This window comes from Nilaparvata lugens, chromosome 10 (assembly GCF_014356525.2).
Source record: "Nilaparvata lugens isolate BPH chromosome 10, ASM1435652v1, whole genome shotgun sequence".
NCBI classification, from domain to species: Eukaryota; Metazoa; Arthropoda; class Insecta; order Hemiptera; family Delphacidae; genus Nilaparvata; species Nilaparvata lugens.
Genome location: NC_052513.1, coordinates 29135503 through 29153464, shown reverse-complemented (window position 1 = coordinate 29153464; position 17962 = coordinate 29135503). Strand labels below are relative to the sequence as shown.

At 33.1% G+C, this 17962-nt stretch overlaps 1 protein-coding gene across 1 annotated transcript in view; it reads right to left on the bottom strand.

Moving 5' to 3' along the window:
• LOC111064182 (serine-rich adhesin for platelets) overlaps positions 1-17962 on the bottom strand; it is a 100156-nt gene that overhangs the window by 32307 nt on the left and 49887 nt on the right. The window contains exons 3-8 of the mRNA XM_022351873.2: positions 6948-7011; positions 5202-5384; positions 3338-3597; positions 2322-2446; positions 1596-1725; positions 320-505 (exon numbers count right to left, since the gene is read on the bottom strand). Coding sequence (XP_022207565.2) covers positions 320-505; positions 1596-1725; positions 2322-2446; positions 3338-3597; positions 5202-5384; positions 6948-7011 — 948 coding nt within the window. The remainder of the gene's footprint in view (positions 1-319; positions 506-1595; positions 1726-2321; positions 2447-3337; positions 3598-5201; positions 5385-6947; positions 7012-17962) is intronic.

The following is a 17962-nucleotide window of genomic DNA, read 5'->3' as shown; positions in this document are numbered from 1 at the left end:
GGGTGGAAAAAGTAAACTGCGTGAAGAGGCTTGCGCAGAAGCAACTCTGGTTCAGTGGCGCGAGAAAACGTTGTGTTTGAAAGTTCGGTACCGAGCGTACGCGGAAGAATCACTTGAATCTTTATTTATTCCTTATCTCTTGAAAAATATGTGAGGTAACGGTCTAAACGTTCCATGTTTTCGTACGTCATACCTTTGAATGTTCATTAATTAATTTGAGGAATCCGAGAATATTAATATTGTACTGTCCATATTGTTTTTAAGGTACGTACTGTTTGATAAGTTTATCAAATTGAATATTATTCATAGTACTATTTACCTCGTAATAAGCGAGATATCCCTTCTCTCTCGTAGCCTCTCCTTGTTCGCCAGGACCATCAGCTGGTGATCCCAGTGCTGTACTGTCCGGATTAAACAGGGTATAAGATCGGCCGTAGGTCGGAATACCCAGTACCAATTTATCACGATCAGCGCCCGATTTCAGGTAATGCTTGATAGTGTAGTCCTGTGTAAATGTAAATCAATAAGTAGATTTATGTTAAAATGATTTAAAATGTACGAATAATAAAAAATCAACCAATTCTATCATAACAAATAAATCAAGAAACTAAATTCTATTAGTCTGAATATAAAAATCAATAACTCTTTGAATGTATCTAACATGAATCTGAAAACAAATTCATTGGTCTGATTACAAAAGTTCAATTCACAATTTTCATTTGATGGAGAAATATAATATTGCGTAACCTCCTCATACAATGCGATGGTGATTCTTGATCAGTGGAAAACAATAATTATTTTGTTTTATTCATCTTGGATTGATTGTCTATTGTATCAATATATTAGATTAATTGAATCTATCCTAATATGTTCTATACTGTACATAAAACTTACTATATTATAATTCACATAACAATGTCACAAGAATAGAAGCCTAGCGACGAAAATACTCAATCAACACAATATTCAAAATTGCACGTTTTTATAGTAAAGCCTCAATTATTGATTATAATAGATAAGATTATTATTGATGAATTTATTCTTGAGATGATTGATTAGATTACAATCAACTAGGTAGTATTTTCATTAAAAAGGTGTCTATTCAGAATCAATCAAATACTATTAAAAACCTAAACAGAGCATGAATTGAATAATTCATACTTGGAAGTATTTATTCGTCCCAAGTCAACTTAAGTAATCAACACATTGATATTAAAATGTTATTACATTGATATTAAATATCAATGTGTTTATTGCTATGATCAATGTTTTCATGTTATTTGCTCCTATCACGTCTTTTGCGTAGGCCGGTACCTACATCAAAGTCCTTGAACTTTCTATGTCCTACACTATTCACCTTTAATTTAATGTATCCTCTTTGACTTCTTCACATAAATATTAGTTATAAATATCATTCTAATAATTATTTCTCCCTGACATTCTCACGCCATGGTGAGCATATGATGTGGATACGAATTTAATTCAACTACAAAGTGATTGTGCTAAACAAAAACTAGAAAAGTTGAATTAGAATATCTTACTTTCAGATGAATCTTTTTATAAAGTAGTTGAATTATTTGTAGTAAGTAACTTACAATACTGAGTTCAGCATCGAAATTGTATTCATCGTCCTCCTGCAGCGAGTAGAGCGGAGAATGGTGGTTGACTGCTGGCTCAAAAGCTGAATGATAGTCATAGGATAAGATGTTCATGAAATCCAAATACCTAGAAAAGTAATTTATTCTTCAATTCTTGGATAATGTCTACTCGAATACACAATAAAATTAGGAATATTTACATTAATAAATAATTATCTAATATAATAATTATTGGTTTTTCAAATAGAAGGTATGAATTTTCAAAAAAATATAGATTCATATTTTCATTATTATAAATAATTAGATATTGTATTTGGAGGTTTCAATTCTTTGTGGATTGACAATATCTAAAGCTGTTTGTTCAGACACGTCTGGAAACTCATAAACAAATCTGATAAACATACCTGTAGAAGGTATGGATTTTCATCAAATAGTTTCTACTTTGATTATTATAAATAAAAATGTAATGAGTATTATTTGAAGAACTTTTATGCAATATTTTCTAATACTTCCAAAGATAATTATTCAACGAAAATTCAAAGTTCTAAGTAGGATGAAACCTAGAATAGAAGTCCTAATAGTCGAAGTTCTAAAGATTATTTGAATATAATAAAGATTTATTCAAGAGCATTAAACAATGAGCATAGATCATCTATGATCGGTTTGATAAAAATGATTTTCATAATAATATTAATAATTTGATTAATTATTTGATAAACTGACCTATTGAGCTTAGGAATATCGTATCCTTTGTCGATGTATTCGATTCCTGCCGGAACTGCCATTGTCAGAAGCAGTCTCGTCCTGCCAGTTTTGCTCGATTCTTTTTCAAACTCTTCTCTCAGTTCCTTGGTAACACAGAAAATAAAATTTGAATTAATCGCAAAAACCTATTCATAACTCCACCTAATGAAGGATATCCTCATTTTATTCATACTTTTCAGATTTGGTGTGCGAATTCTATAAAAAATCGAATATCAAACAGCAATAGCATAATGTCAGTAGTTCCTACAATTTGAGAGAATCAAGTAATTTGTTAGTATTGATCTAAGCAATAGGAAGTCTTTTTACCAGTGTCAAGTACAGAAAATGATACTGCGGACACAGCTCTCCTATCTACTAAGTAAGGATTTCATAGTAAATTTTATAAAAAATTCATTCAATTATAATTCGCAAATACTGTAATTATAATGAATTTGGGGTCAAAACAAAAGGCATGTGAAACCAGAAATATTTATTTTTTTCCTGAGTCTTGATGAATTGATAGTTTCTATTACAACCATATAAATCTTTGTTATGGAATGTACAACTTTTAAAGTTCAAAAATTGCCTTTTCTCAATCAGTATTCAAAAATAAAGTATTTTGAGTAATCAATAATCATAATTAATTACAGTAACAGATCAATTGTTAATCAATAATGTTATAATTTATTCATGAATACCTACCCTAATTTTTAAATGTTTTAATATTCAATAATTCATTTCAATTTTTCAAACCAACTACAGTATCGATAAAACATTTCCTCTGGTAAATCGATACTCTCCGTGTGATAGAGTGATTGTTCATAAAAATAATTGAAGTTCCAATGGACACGTTTAGTACAATGTTGTCCACCCTCATCTCGCTTTTGAGGAGAATTTTTCAATACAACTGCAATTCAAGTTCTGCAGGATAAAAAAAAAATAATACATTTTACTATGCAATACTAGAAAATCCATCATCTTTCAAACCTAATTACCTGAACAAGTTGAGCATAGTTGTCGCGATCTCTAGGTTTACCACCGTCTCTAAAAGCAGGATACTCCCAATCCAAATCGAGACCATCGAAGTGATTTTGTCGCAGAAATTTGACAACATTTTTGACGAATTCTCTCCTCCGTTCCTCGTCAGCTACTAACGGAGAGAACCTGGCAGATCCCTCGTTCCAACCTCCTATGGCTAACATTGTTTTCAGATTTTTGTTGTACGTCTTGAGACCGGTGAATTTGGCGTATCCTCCTGTGAAATTAACAGTTTTTACAATTATTAAAGTAGCCTTCCGGTATGTGAGAAAATGAGTTATTTATAGAATTTTTCCACACCTACACATTGAAAGCTATTGTTCTAGTGGACATATCAGTTCAAATATAGAGTAGGGAGGCAGAAATTAGTACGGTAACGTGAATATCATATTTAGGCTACAGTAAAAGGATTTTATAAGCAGTGAACAGTTCATAATAGTATTCATATACCTAGTCTACTCATGAAATGAAAAGAAAACACTGATGTTTTATGAGGATAAGAAGACGCTAATTCCTATCATTACCATTATCAATGAACCATTAATAAGACTGGGTTTATTGGAGATTTATAATAAAAAATATAACACATTAAAATCATTAATGTAGATTGTAACAAAATAGTTTCTAATTATTTAAATGAACGATTGTCTAGCTTCAAGTAATGTCACTCAATTTTCTTTATAACAGGTCGCTCTGCATGGATATTCGTCCAAGAACATTTCATACTCATTAGTAGGATGTGTATCCAATTATATAAATATAGCCTATATTATAATGTTCCTTTGGTTGATGGAGAGTTCCTTCTTGGAAATGTATGTATTTTCTTTTAGCATGTGGAAAAATAATTATTTAAATAGTTTACTATTGTTGATATTTCCTTCTTTAATTCTGAAGGCTATTGAAGAGGTCCTGTACTTCCATTATAATTCATTCAACAGATTATCTACTATATTAATCCAATAGTATGTTGGATGAAGAAAACAATCCCAATTCCGAATATCTATCAGTTTACAAAAAATAAAAAACGGTATATCTACTCGGCCCATTAGTAAAAATATTTGTGGAAAAACAAGTAAACGAATGGAGTTTTCCTTGGCCGAAAAAAATCCACATGTTTTCTTCAGCTACTTTTTATTCAAGTCTGATTTCCGAGGTGCAAGATTCTTGTTTGGAATATTAAATACCGTAGCTTGAACTTTCTCAGTGCATTGCTGTTAAGCATAGCATATATAGTGTGGGTATCTTGAATTGCACGAAGTTAAGAATGCAAGTAATGTAACTATAATAAACAGTCAAGATCCGTCTTGTTGTTTTGAATTCAAATAGGATTTGGAAATCTCAAGTACCGTATTTGTTTTGAGTTCTTTGAACTATGACAACACATCCTACAAGACATGTTTCCAGAGCTCATACTTTTCCCTAATCCCTACTAAATAGTTGCAATACCGTATACAGTACCAATTTTAATTACACTATAGTTAACTGTAGGCTACTTCAAACCTACCTATCATACTACTACACTACTACTATAAATACTATTCTATCCCATACTGATATAGGTACTGATAGTAGCCATACTATCTGGCTACTGATATAGGTATCGAACGCTACTGCAGAAGGCTGTAAGCTTACTGAGTAATTAGTATTCCAGCATACCTCCTATTGTAAGATCACTTCACTAGCATGGGCTACTATTAAAATGATAAAGAAACACAATGTAAGAAAACTAGACCATAACTATGAATTGAATGGAATGTAATATAATGAATACAATGTTTGGTAAATAGAATAATTTTGGTGAGAATTTAAGTTTGCTCGTACCTTGCTCAATATCCTGATACTTGTCGTACGGCCTCAACCCATTGTCTTTGTCTAGGCCGCCAAAAGCGTAGATGAGATGGGTACAAAGATATGGGTTGATGTTCTGGGGACTGAATTTAGCTGTTCCAGGTCGATAGACGCTCCAATTTGTGTAGTAACATACCACCCTCTTGTCTTCACCGGCTGCAATAAAAAAAATAGATCTGAATAAAAAAGGTAATAGAATAAAATAAATCTAAATACTGCAACACATCTAAATTATATATAAATGAAATAATTGGACATTATATAGATGATAATGATACTATTTTGAAATAAAATTATAAAAACATATGTAAACGATTGAAAATAATCATAAAAATGACTGAAAAATTGTTGACTATTGGCTATAAATATTCTGGTTTAGGCTAAATTTATTTGTCGATTCAAATGAATAAAAATTTTTCAACTCACAAAATAGTTTATTTTGGACGAAACAATAGAACATATAAATATGAAGATGTCCTAGGCAATTCTTTTCATATGAGAATAATCGAATATATTATGCATGGATAAGGCTTGCTTATCTTGTTGAGTGCTTGATCTTCAGTTAGAAGGCTGAGAACACAAAATTCTAAAATGACATTCCTCAAGGTGAAGAATGAAGTATCTCCTCTTTCCCAAAGTACTATTATTTATATTTTATGAGGGCATAAGCTTTTCAATTCATTGAGAGATTAACAATAATAATTCTGCCATCATAATTCCTGACTTCTTATCAAATATCCTACATTATAATACGGTAAATCAGTACTAATAAACTGAAAACACCCAACTGAATTGCGATCGCTAATAATTGAAATTACAATACAACTTATACTTATCAGTCTCCCTGCAATAAACATTACAAATCACTACAAAATTGTCAAAATTGACAAATCTCACTAATAACTACAATCATTCTCTAGTAAATTACTATTGCCATTCCATCCGTCATTATAAGCCAAGAAAGAAACTGATCATTTTTCTTCAACATTATCCTGGAACTCTTTATGGAATAACAATAATAATTTCAGACAGAAACACAACACAATGGTCTATGACTCAATCTGCCAGCCTACACATTGTTATTCTCAACTCAAACCAACTCCGTCTCTCAGATCATAGCTTTATTAGGATCCTTGCTAGCTATTGTTCGCAGTTTAATCTTTCAATTTTTGTTTTTGTGTTATTTATGAGGAATCTGGTGAAGAACAAATTTTATTGTTGACAGTAATGTGGACAAATTCTCCAAGACACGATGAAGTGTGATTCTAGGATGAAGTATTCTGAGAATATATAAGGATACTTTCATGATTCATCTAGGTTTTTCTTGTTTTTGCTACCTACTCCATTCTTTTCGATCTTAAGAAGATCTTCATTTTTCTAGAGGTCAAGTGAGATATTAAGATACTACTATCACGAGTTTAAGAATGATACTGTTGTGGATTCTTGAAAGCTTCCCTGACATTTTTATTCCTTTATTATTTTTTTTTGTAATGTAAGGTGGATCGGATCATCAAAGAGAATGGATTACACTAATGACAGTAATCTTGTATAATTTTTCTAGGAACACAGGAACACATTAGTCACTTTCATGAATATTATAATTAAATATCAGTTTCATCTACAATTCAATAGATATTTTCCAGTTAATGTAAGAAGTTGGGAGTTGATTTCTGAACTACCTACCTACGTATTTTAGAACGAAATTGATAATCATCTTACCGGCATAACTACAGAGCGCAATCATGAGCAGGAAGAAAGGTATTGGTCGAAGGAGATTTCCCATCTGAAACAAAAACAATAATAAGACTACTAGAAGAAAATCTACAGGAAAATATGGAACAATTGGAGATATTGAATGTGAAAATAAATTGCGGAATCGTTCACAATATAACAAAAGCGATTCATCACTTAATAAAGCAACTTGCTTTGAGATTTACTATTGTATTATACAGTTAATGTAGTAATTAGATATCGAAGGTATTGGGGAACATTAGAAAGGGAAAAATAAAGTGAAATCTAATAATCATTCTGCTTTTTTGAAGATAGTTTTCTTCAATAAATGCTCTTCGCGTATCGATAAATGGAAAGCATTCATTAAATTGATTTTGAACAAAACTGGTATTTACCCATCTTCCAAATGAATACTAAATAATAACTACTACCAATCAGTGAACCATCGATGCTGGACTTTGGACCAGTTAGTGATAGAAGGAGAGAGAAATCTAAGACGATTGACTGTCATGAACAGGAAGACTACATAATATTTTAAGAATCTCTAACTCTTGATTTCTCTTCATCTACTTTTTCACATCATCTTACATTTCTATGTATTTCTATGTATGTATTTTCCTATCTATTTATCTTGTGCTTCACCATCTTCTGTCCATCATTATTCTCATGCATTTTTCTGTTTATCTTCCTCTACTATTCATTTCTCTGTTTTCCCTCTACTATTTCCCCTACTCTTAATCTTCTGTTCCTTTCCATCTACTCACCTCTTCTTGATGATGGGAATATTCTTTATTCCTCTCCCTTCCACACCTCATTCTTTTCCTTAGTCTCTTTCATAATCATTCGCTTCTTCGTTTTGTTCTTGATCTACTGTTCTTTCCATTATTTTCTCTTTCTTCCGTTATTCTCTTTTTACTCTTAGTTTACTTTCAACAACCAGTTTCTTCTAATGATGATCTTCTTTTTCCCTCTTCGGTTTATCCACGTTTGCTCTACTCATTTTTCTTTTTTTGTCTTCTTCTTCTTCTTGTCTCCTCGTCTTCTTCTTCTGGCATCTTCTTATCTATTCCTGATTCCTCTTTGCCCAATTCATCTTTATCATCCACTTCTTATTCGTCTTCATCTTCTAATTCTCCTCCATCTCCTTTACTACTCCTTCATCTCCTACTTCTCCAATTCGTCTTCTTATCTTCTACTCTCTTTTCTTCTTTCCCAATTATTCTATTTTCTCTATCACTTCCCAACTTCCTAGCTATCACCTTCTATCACTTCACTTCCTTACTCACCACCTTCTCTAATTCTCCTTTTGTTCCTCCACCTCGTCATTCTCCTCCCCCTCCTCCTCCTCCTCCACCCCCTTTCTACCAGTTGGAAAGTGAATCTAGTCAGCGACAGTGGTGTATCTTCTCTCCACCTCCAGTGACCTTCAGACGCTCCCTCAACGACCTTTGACCCACCGACAGGCAGTCACATTCTGATAGCTGCTGACCTTCCCGGTTCGGACCTGGATCTTCTTCAATCCTCCTCCTCCTCCTAATACTCTTCCTCCTCCTACTCCTTCTCCTCCTCCCTCGCTCTCGTTCGAATTCCATCTCACACGCAATCCAAGTATCTCCTATATTAAGACAACTGTCAGCATTCCTCATAAATATAACGAACGCACTCCATTCAACCAACACTGACAGTTCAAAACAATCTCGCTGAAGATTGATTTGCAGCTTTCAAATAAAAAACCTGTTGCTTCTCTCTCCAAAATGACAGCATTCCTGATGAATAACATTAATGCTACCAATTCAACTCAATGCTGACAGTTTTAAGTGAGTCTCACTATATAGGGAATACTATTATTAACGATTAGCTGTGCTAACAGTCCCGCTGACAAACGCAATCTCGCCAATTTAACTGTTGATACTGCTGATGTAATCAGTGATGCAGTATTGAACTGTAACTTACAAGCATGTTAGGGTCAATCATGGAATAGAATCTGTGAGATTCAATCCTCAAGATCTAACTGTTACTTGTGAGCAATCATTAATAATCACTCACATGAAATTGCCCTAGCTCTAGCTAACTTCGTTACTAGTTTTTTATTACTAGTTAACTGTTACCAAGATGCACAAGTCAACACTGAAATAGTGAGGTCCACGTTATAATCACAGTATTTGATCAACTTTGGTTTTGCTATCCTTGTCTATCATTCGACAAAGCCGGTGTTACTATCCTTTTCTAGGTCCACAACGGTGCCAATTATGTTTTTAACAGTGTAGAAATATGATTAATTAATGCAGAGAATCGGCATCGCTATTTTTCTATATTTATCCACTGTCATTATAACGTGGACCTCACTATAGAGCAAAACATTGGTTCAGTAACGAGAAAAAATCGGCTAGCTTAACGCTACTGCAATTTCAATATTGTTCTCGTGATATATTATATTGATACAAACAAATAATATCGTACGCTGTTTAGAAGGAAATATAATAGAATAGAATGACTGTTTCCTTTGTTGACGAGGAGAAGTTTGGACACTAATTTCCACTCTACCACTTAATCAAGAAAGGAAGAGAAATCGCCCAAAACTTTGACAAAGAAATTAGAGGGAATGTTTGGAACACTACTTTTGACTTTGTTGGGACTAAATAGAAGGTAAACATATAAAACGTCCCCATCTATTATATACATCTTTTGCACAATAACCGAATTTGCTAGCACAATAACCGAATTTGTGCTTTGTAAACGTCCATAGTTCTAAAAGTCATTTTATAATATGCGATTGAGCTCAACTCAATTATAGCTATTATTAACTACTCCACTTTCGATACGGTACACAATGACAGCATTTTCAATGAGATTAATATCTCCTTCAAAATAAAAGACATATTGTAAATAATCCAATCTTCAATCCTACACAACCTAAAAGAGATCAAGAAGCTGTTACAAAGTGGAATTTAATGATCAAAAGTGTCGCAAAATGTAGGCTATGGTACAGTATTGTTGAAGAAGTTAGCCTATCAGTAAAACTACAAGTAAGAAGTTCAGGATTTGATATTCATAAATAATTATCATGTCCACAGAATAGTCCACAAAATATTGCATGAGTTGTGATGAAGAAATCACAACGAGTAAGAAATTACGCCACTCAAAAGAAGATCAAACAATGATAGTTTAACTGTTGCTCATATTATTATTGTTGAAGCTATGAGCTTCTAATGCAAGATTTATCAGTCCTCAATCTTAAAGCACTGACTGGAACGTCTTTGGCCTGGTTAGCGTACACACCGAAGGTGCAAATCTGAAGAAGGAAAATCACAGATGAATATTCAAATTCCAGTTTTAACCTTCCAGGAAAGCAAAAGTCCTATGATGGGAAATTCCAACTAATCATTATTATTTTTGTTAACAATGACCATGATAGAATCAGAGAATAGTTATCAATACGCACCGTGCATGAAATTATAGAAAACATGGATATGTAAGGAATCCATTAGAAATTATAGAAAATTCAAATAGAACAATATTTATTGAATACTTTCAACTGTGGAACTGTGACTGGCAAATGACTAGAATGACAATGATAGTTCAGAAACTCGTGTTCTATGACTGAACTACGATTTTGATGACAGATTTCTTAGACTATTTATCTTCAAATTTATCCTGATCAACTAACCAAGCGAAAGCCAACATTCCAATTGTATTGCTAGCGGGTATCAACGTCAATGAAATGTCCGATTATATTATGAATTTGATCGAGTTGCAGGATAATGTACAGCAGATAGCCTACCACAAAAACAATTTTCTGTAATCTGTAGGGTAGATTACTTACCATTCTGCAATTGTAAGACAATCATTATAAACAGTGTTTCCAAGGTGATTGACACTAATTGATTTGTAGAGCGTAGAAAGTGTTTGGAATATTGTGGAGAGTGATTGCACAATCCAGTTCCAAATTTAGCATGTTTTCAGTCAAAACAGTTGCATGTTTAACCCTGAAACACTGTTCAATACCTGGTATACCAATCATTTATCTGTTCATGAAGTTCATCAAATCAAATCAATGTTACTGCAGAATTCTTTCAGAAGGTCATCATTATATATAATAGGCTATATTAGAATATATTAGTATATATCAGTAATATATTAGTATATAATCAATAATATATTATAGATTCTTCAATTTATTTCACGAGTACTAGTGCCATGTTTTCGTCTTCTGTCTAATGATGTAGACTGTAGAGGCTGTCGGAGAAGTGGTCAGAAGACTTCTGTCTTTTGTCGTGAAGCATGTTCATCATGCTTCAGTCACCTTATCAGTCGATGGCTATAACTGCATGCCTGAATTTAAATCAGTAGGACTCAGAAAGTGACAGAGTATTTAATTGTGAATTACTAGAAATTTAAAATTCTCACAATTTTACAAAAAGAAACTTGACAGATTTCCAGGATAGGCCTACAGAAAATCTCCAATTTTCCAGCTTTTTTCTAAATTTGATCAACGTTTCAAGAAGTATGTTATTTAGTTATGAGTTGCATTTTGTCAAGCATAAATCTAATTTTATTTCTGAATTTAAAAACGTCGGTTCCATTTTGTTGCCGGGAATATTTTTATGGATCTAACAAAGTGGAAGAAACTACACATTTTCCAAAAAAGGACATTTCTATATCCTCAGTCGTGTCCAAGTCATCATTATCCAACAATCATGACACAGGCGTCGGGTAAAAAACCATTGAAAAAGTATTAATTTGGAAGAGATTAAGGTGAATGTTGATAACCTTGAATGGGTTACATGTTTTGTCGATATGTAGCAGCTCACATAGAGGAGGATCATAAAATTATAGTGCATGATCTGATAGAAGCAGAGGCAGATGAGTCGTCGCTCTTGAGATGTTAATTCCCTCAGGCTTAAAAAATCGGTTATTCTCCTTCATTGAGTCTTTACACTCCCACAATCCTGGATTGAAAAGAGAGAAAAATGTATCGAACGCCCTCCAGTACTCGCAACCTGCTGGACTGGAATTATTATCGCGAATCCTGAAGGATCTTCTTTTCTTCTTTTTTTTAAATATTCCTCTTATTCCTTTTTCGGTACACTTTCCGTTCCGCCCTCAAGTTGAAGCATCAGGTAATTTATCTCCACTCTATCCCTACCTTTTTATTTTTATGCATTACTTTCCTCTTCTCCTCATCTTTCCTCTTTCTTATTTTTCTTGATCCTCTTTTCCTTCAACTTTTGTTCCTCCTCTTATTGCTATTTTTTTGCTGCTCTGAACTGCCAACTCAAATAGTTTTTTACTATTTGTGATTCCTCTCTCTCACATCCGTCTTCGTTATCTGACTTTCAACTTTTTTCAATCCTGTCTCACATACTGTTTTTTGCTTTCATACTTTTTTCAATTATTGATTCAAAAGGATAGGTCCTCTCTGTTATACTCTCCATGTTATTAATTTTTGTCATAAAACCTTCATCTGCTGTAAAAAGTTATTGAGCATATAGCCTATATATTTGAATGAAGATGCATAAATTACTGTGAGGAGATTGCAAGAAAATAAGACAAATCAAGTGCATTAGATACTTGTACATTATATACTTAGTGCATTAGATGAAGAAGAAATATTTGCATTGTAGAGTCAAATACGTAGCAGCCCTACTACATCCGTATTATAGTCCAAATTATTCATTAGATTTTCGCAACTCACTGAAAATCTCACGAACTTGACTTTTGTCGCTGAGGATGATGCCGATATCAGTCTGAGGTATTTGCGTGGGTAATGTGTGGTATCATGATGAGAGAAAAACTATAGTTTTGTTCTTGATGCAGTTTGATGCTGAATCATCCCAAAGTGATTTGATCTAGTGAACTGAAATTGAAATGAAAATGGGATGGATATTGAAAATGCACAGATTACCTGAATTGAATCTAAAATTGAAATGTCTTGTTCCTGATGGAGTTGACGGTAACTCAATTCCTGTAACAGTAAATCAGTTCCTATAACTTGGTAATCAATTACAAACCCCAATTGTTACAACCACAACACGATTAGGATCAAAATCTGATTCCGGCTGTTACCTAATTCAATTCATTCTAAGCGATTAGGCTCACTTCGGCTCTAATCGTTCAGCTCTCGATGACACTCGAGACTCACGACATTAGCTCCTCTAATATTGACACTTCACTTTGTGCAGTCTAATCTCAGCTGAAAAATTAAGCTGTCAAGCAAGCCTATTATCCTTGACATTTATCAGGACAAATTCTAACCTACAAAAGGTGCAACGCCCATCCTAGATGGACCCTGACATCTCTGTTTGAACGCGAAGGTCCTATCTAAAATACTTAGAGATCTCCATTCAGAACACCTCAAACATAACAGTGTCTCATAAGTTTCATTCAATTATATAACTCATTGAACAATAACTGTTATGAGAACGGAAGCATGATGCTCGAAGTTTAATAGTTGTAACACTCCACAATGGCTATTGAAACATGAAAAAGCTTTAAACTTAATTAAAAGAGCCTACACTTTCTCTTCTAGTTGGAGTGATGTATTGAATACTGTTTGTGATCTACTGTATATGAGTAGAATCGACTTGTAGCTTGAATACTGTGTATTGTTTAAGTTACCGGTACAAGTGATTTATCAGTGTTGTGATTTGAATCTACATGAGGAAACATGAGTTTCGACTTGAATGGAGGATTTTTTCTTGTGGAGAAAGAATATGATTCTGGGGAAAAATGTGAAACTCAGCTGTATTTCTGAATGAATTTTATGAATCTGCACAGGATGGGAAAACGTATTATTACTTCTAGGACAGACTAGAACAGCATATCAAATATTCACATCATAATCTGAATATTAAAAGTATCCTTGGAATATTGCAATTGTTTCATAATACTCGTATATTCCCTGAAGAAACAACCCTGTGTTTTGAAAAGCGTTCATCATACATATATTTACTAAAAATATGCACCGTAAAGTCAAAAATGTTACAATGAGTTCATGTTGGATTATTGACTAGCAAACTGTTTAAGGAGGATGAAAACTTCGAAGAATTTCAATATTTCCATCCCACTAATCATCCAACAGTGTATTCAAATTACTTTTTCAAGGACTGTAATCCTTACTGAAACTCTCATTTTCTTTTCACTGGATGCTCCCACCCACTTCAATTATTCCTTTCTCACTCTAAAGAAAACTCATTACACAGGAGCAATATGCAAGTCATAACTGAAATGAACAGTTATGTTTTGACGGTCAAGGTATGACTACAACGAATCCTGTTCCTTGAATCATTCATTCACTTCCAAGCACTCAAGGGCAAATATCATCAACAAACACTGTTTCCTACTCCTCTTTCTATTATTAACATATTTCAAGGTGATAGTAGGTGCAATATTGGAGATGACTAGTTAAGCAGAGATTTCAAATCGACATGAAAAGAAGTATTTGATCATTGTAAAAGTAGTTCAGTTTTCTATAATTCATATAATATATCATGAAGGGAACAGTAAACAAGAGATACAACATAAAGGGTTCATCATAATTTTTTTTTTTGAAGGAGTAATAATAATAATAATAATGTCGTGAAACCTGGCTGGCTCAGGTCTGGTGTCAGGGTTTTCAGGTCGCACCTGATGAATTTTCAGGGCCTCTGACATGACCTAGCGACTGTTCTAACTCGAAGGAGTAAGGTACCCTGAATTAGGTAACCTGGTCCACATTAGACAGGGAGCAGTAAAATAATAATATTATACTATGCAATTTTAAAGAATCACATGAACGTGGAAAATGTGCATATAAAGTGAATAAAGTACAAAAATGCTCTTCATTAATTTTGACGTACTCTATATTAAACGATGCTCTTCATGATCTAAAAATGGAGACGCTCCGTATCGAAACATGACAAAGAGTCTCCTACATTCTATAGTATATTGTTTGAATCGACTTTCAATAATATTTTTACAAGTGAGAAAAATGTGATTGTGAGAAAAATATGATTTTGAATGTGAGAAAACATGGGTATTTGGAATTTAAGAGATCGTACTTTGAGGGATGCCAAAGCTCGTTCCTATCTATCTCTCGAAAAATTCTCATGTGATGAGACTGCACCTACTAATACCTGATAGTAATACATGTAATTATATATTATTTCTAGTTTGGTTAGTTGCTGTACCTTCTGAACGAGATTTTTAATTCCTCTTGCGGAGCACACCTGCCATCCTGGCTATCCTTGAGTTGAGTTTGGGAAGCATCTAACATCTTATTTATGTTCAATATCGTCATTATTCTTATGCTGTGTTCTCATTTCATTTTTTATCTTAGAATATTTAAATATTAGGTTCAAAATTTTTCAGTTTTATTCCAAATTTAGATTTTCTGGATAATTGTTTCTAATTCTGTGACATTTAATTATTCATGATATTTATTTTTGATTGAAGATTTGTTAGTTTTTTGAAGTGTAAATTGTTATTTTAATAAGTGATAGTAGCTTCACCTACAGTTTAATTTGGACTGAAGTAAAAATTTGAGATGAGACAGTTTTGGGCATAAGCCTGTTGTGCCTTCTCACATTAGTGTAATAATTGTACATGACTGAATAAATAAATAAATATATATATCATGAAGGGAACAGTTAAAGATAGCACTTATGCTAAAGAGAATAGATAGCATAGGTGCTATCTTTTCTCTATGATAATACTCGCTAGACTCTCGTGACTTTTTGGCTATTGAATGGTAACCGGCATTATTGTTGAAATCCATATTGATTCCATGATTGAACCAGAACAAAAATCAAGAAGTAAAGCTGGTAAAAGCTATTACTGTCCTTTTTTCTAACTCATGAAGGATTCAAAGGACAAAGGATTTAGTGGGCATCAATTACAGGATCTATCATTAGCCGATCGAATTACCTTCGCGGAAACAATTTAGTCTGAGATCTTTACTGAGTCAGCTGCCAGCTCCAGGATACTTTTTTCAACGAGTCATCATTGGTTGGAATCCTCTTCACCTTGACGTTTGGTATTTGAATAAATTTCAACATTCCGAGCCAACTGGCAGAAAAAAGGGAAGATGAGCCTGAGAGCGGAGAGCCTGAAATCGATGGGAATAATAATTGGAATGTTCAAATTGTGATTTTATTCTCGATTAGTGTTAGGCTATTCATAATACACGTATGATATTGGAATTTTATAATATGGAATTTTCAGATGCGTTTTTATTTCCGATGGTGAATGGTAATTATATGGGATGCTGGAATCGTGTTTTCATTTTTGATGAAAATTATGGAGAAATATGGAATATTCAAACTGTGTTTCTACTTTTTTAGGACACCCAAATTTGGAACTTCTGAGTGAAAAGCCAAGCTTGGAAACGTTGTACCCTCAACATCACTCGATCCTTAATCGGTTTCAATTTTTTTGTCATTTATAACTAAATAATTAAATTCACATCCAAAATGTAATAACTTATATATAATAGTATAGATGATAGAATCGATTATCATGTATTGATGATAAATGATATATTACCGATTAATCATATTCAGACGATACATTGATCATAAATAGAAGATAATATACATAGTAGGATGTAGAATGATAATTCATATTTATTTTACCTCATGAAAAAGACACGTACTCAATTTGAAATCATCATTCAGTCGTATTAATATTAAAAAGACTATCATAGCTTATATTTGAAAAAAGTCAAGGAAGTCCTTCATAGTACAGTACAGTATCCTAAAGCATGATCTTTATAGTACTTGACTATACATGCATTTGAAATTAGAATTATTGCCACTCAACAGCATAACGCAAGAACACTCATGGTTTTAATCACTTTTCCTGAACCATTTCAGATAATAGAATACACACAGTGTAAACGAGACATTTTAATGATTAATTTAGAAAGTGAAATGTAACTTTTTGCACTCGTATAATTTATAATGTTTCTCGCATCAATGTATTATTATTTTTCCTTCGCCCTCCACCTCAAACTCATTTCTTCTTCTTTTACTCTTAACTTATCCTTCATTTTATTTCTGTCTTTTTCTCTAGAACCTATTCAATTTTATCATAATCTCAATTTCTCACTCCCAATTATTTTATTAGTCGCCTTTTTCTCCTCCTTATCAGTTACTCACATCTTTCTTCTTCTTTCTTCATCCATTTCCTTCCCTCTTTCCTCCGCGTTCTCCTTTCTTCCATCTTGATCTTGTGCTTCTTCCTCTTCTCCAACTTCTTTTCCAATCTTCAACACTGGTGCACTGCTATTAATAGAACAAGGATGCATTTAGCAGTGTGCATTTTTTTAAATATTAAAAAACGAACATTAATATGCTTTCAATAGAATTCCTCACTCCTATATCCGTTCCAGCGCTTATGTATATTGAAGTAACCGGTTATTCTTGTTGATGCATCACTGTATACTGATACACGTTACTGTATTGATGTTATGTGTGACCGCAATGATAAAATCAATTCCAGTGTTGATAACCGGTTAACTCGGTTGTTACTGGCTAAGATGTCTTATCAGAATATATTTGCTTCACCTATCTCCCTATACTGTGGCAGGTGAATTATGCAACTCAACAATTGGGACTTTCTCGACATAAGATTTTGAATCTCTGATTGGAACCTATTTCGAAATTCCATATGATAGAAATTGAATAGTGATCGTGATAGATAAATTCATTAATGGTTTTGGATTGCGATTAATTGTGGTGAGTTTGTCCAGATAACAAGATTGGTCTTTCTAGTTTGTTTAGAATCATGAGAGATTGATAATGGATACCATGATGTAGGTTTTGACTTTCATTGGCGTAGGATCCTCTCGAAATAATATAGTGATGAGTGCTTCCTTCCTATTTTTCCGTAACATTTATTAGAACTGTTTGAGGATTCATTGATTTGAAATTCTTATCTGGATCCACTTATCAAAATAGCTCCTTAGCCATGGATCATTGGTTTTTATTCACAATAATAAACTCATTAATAATTCTTCTATGCAT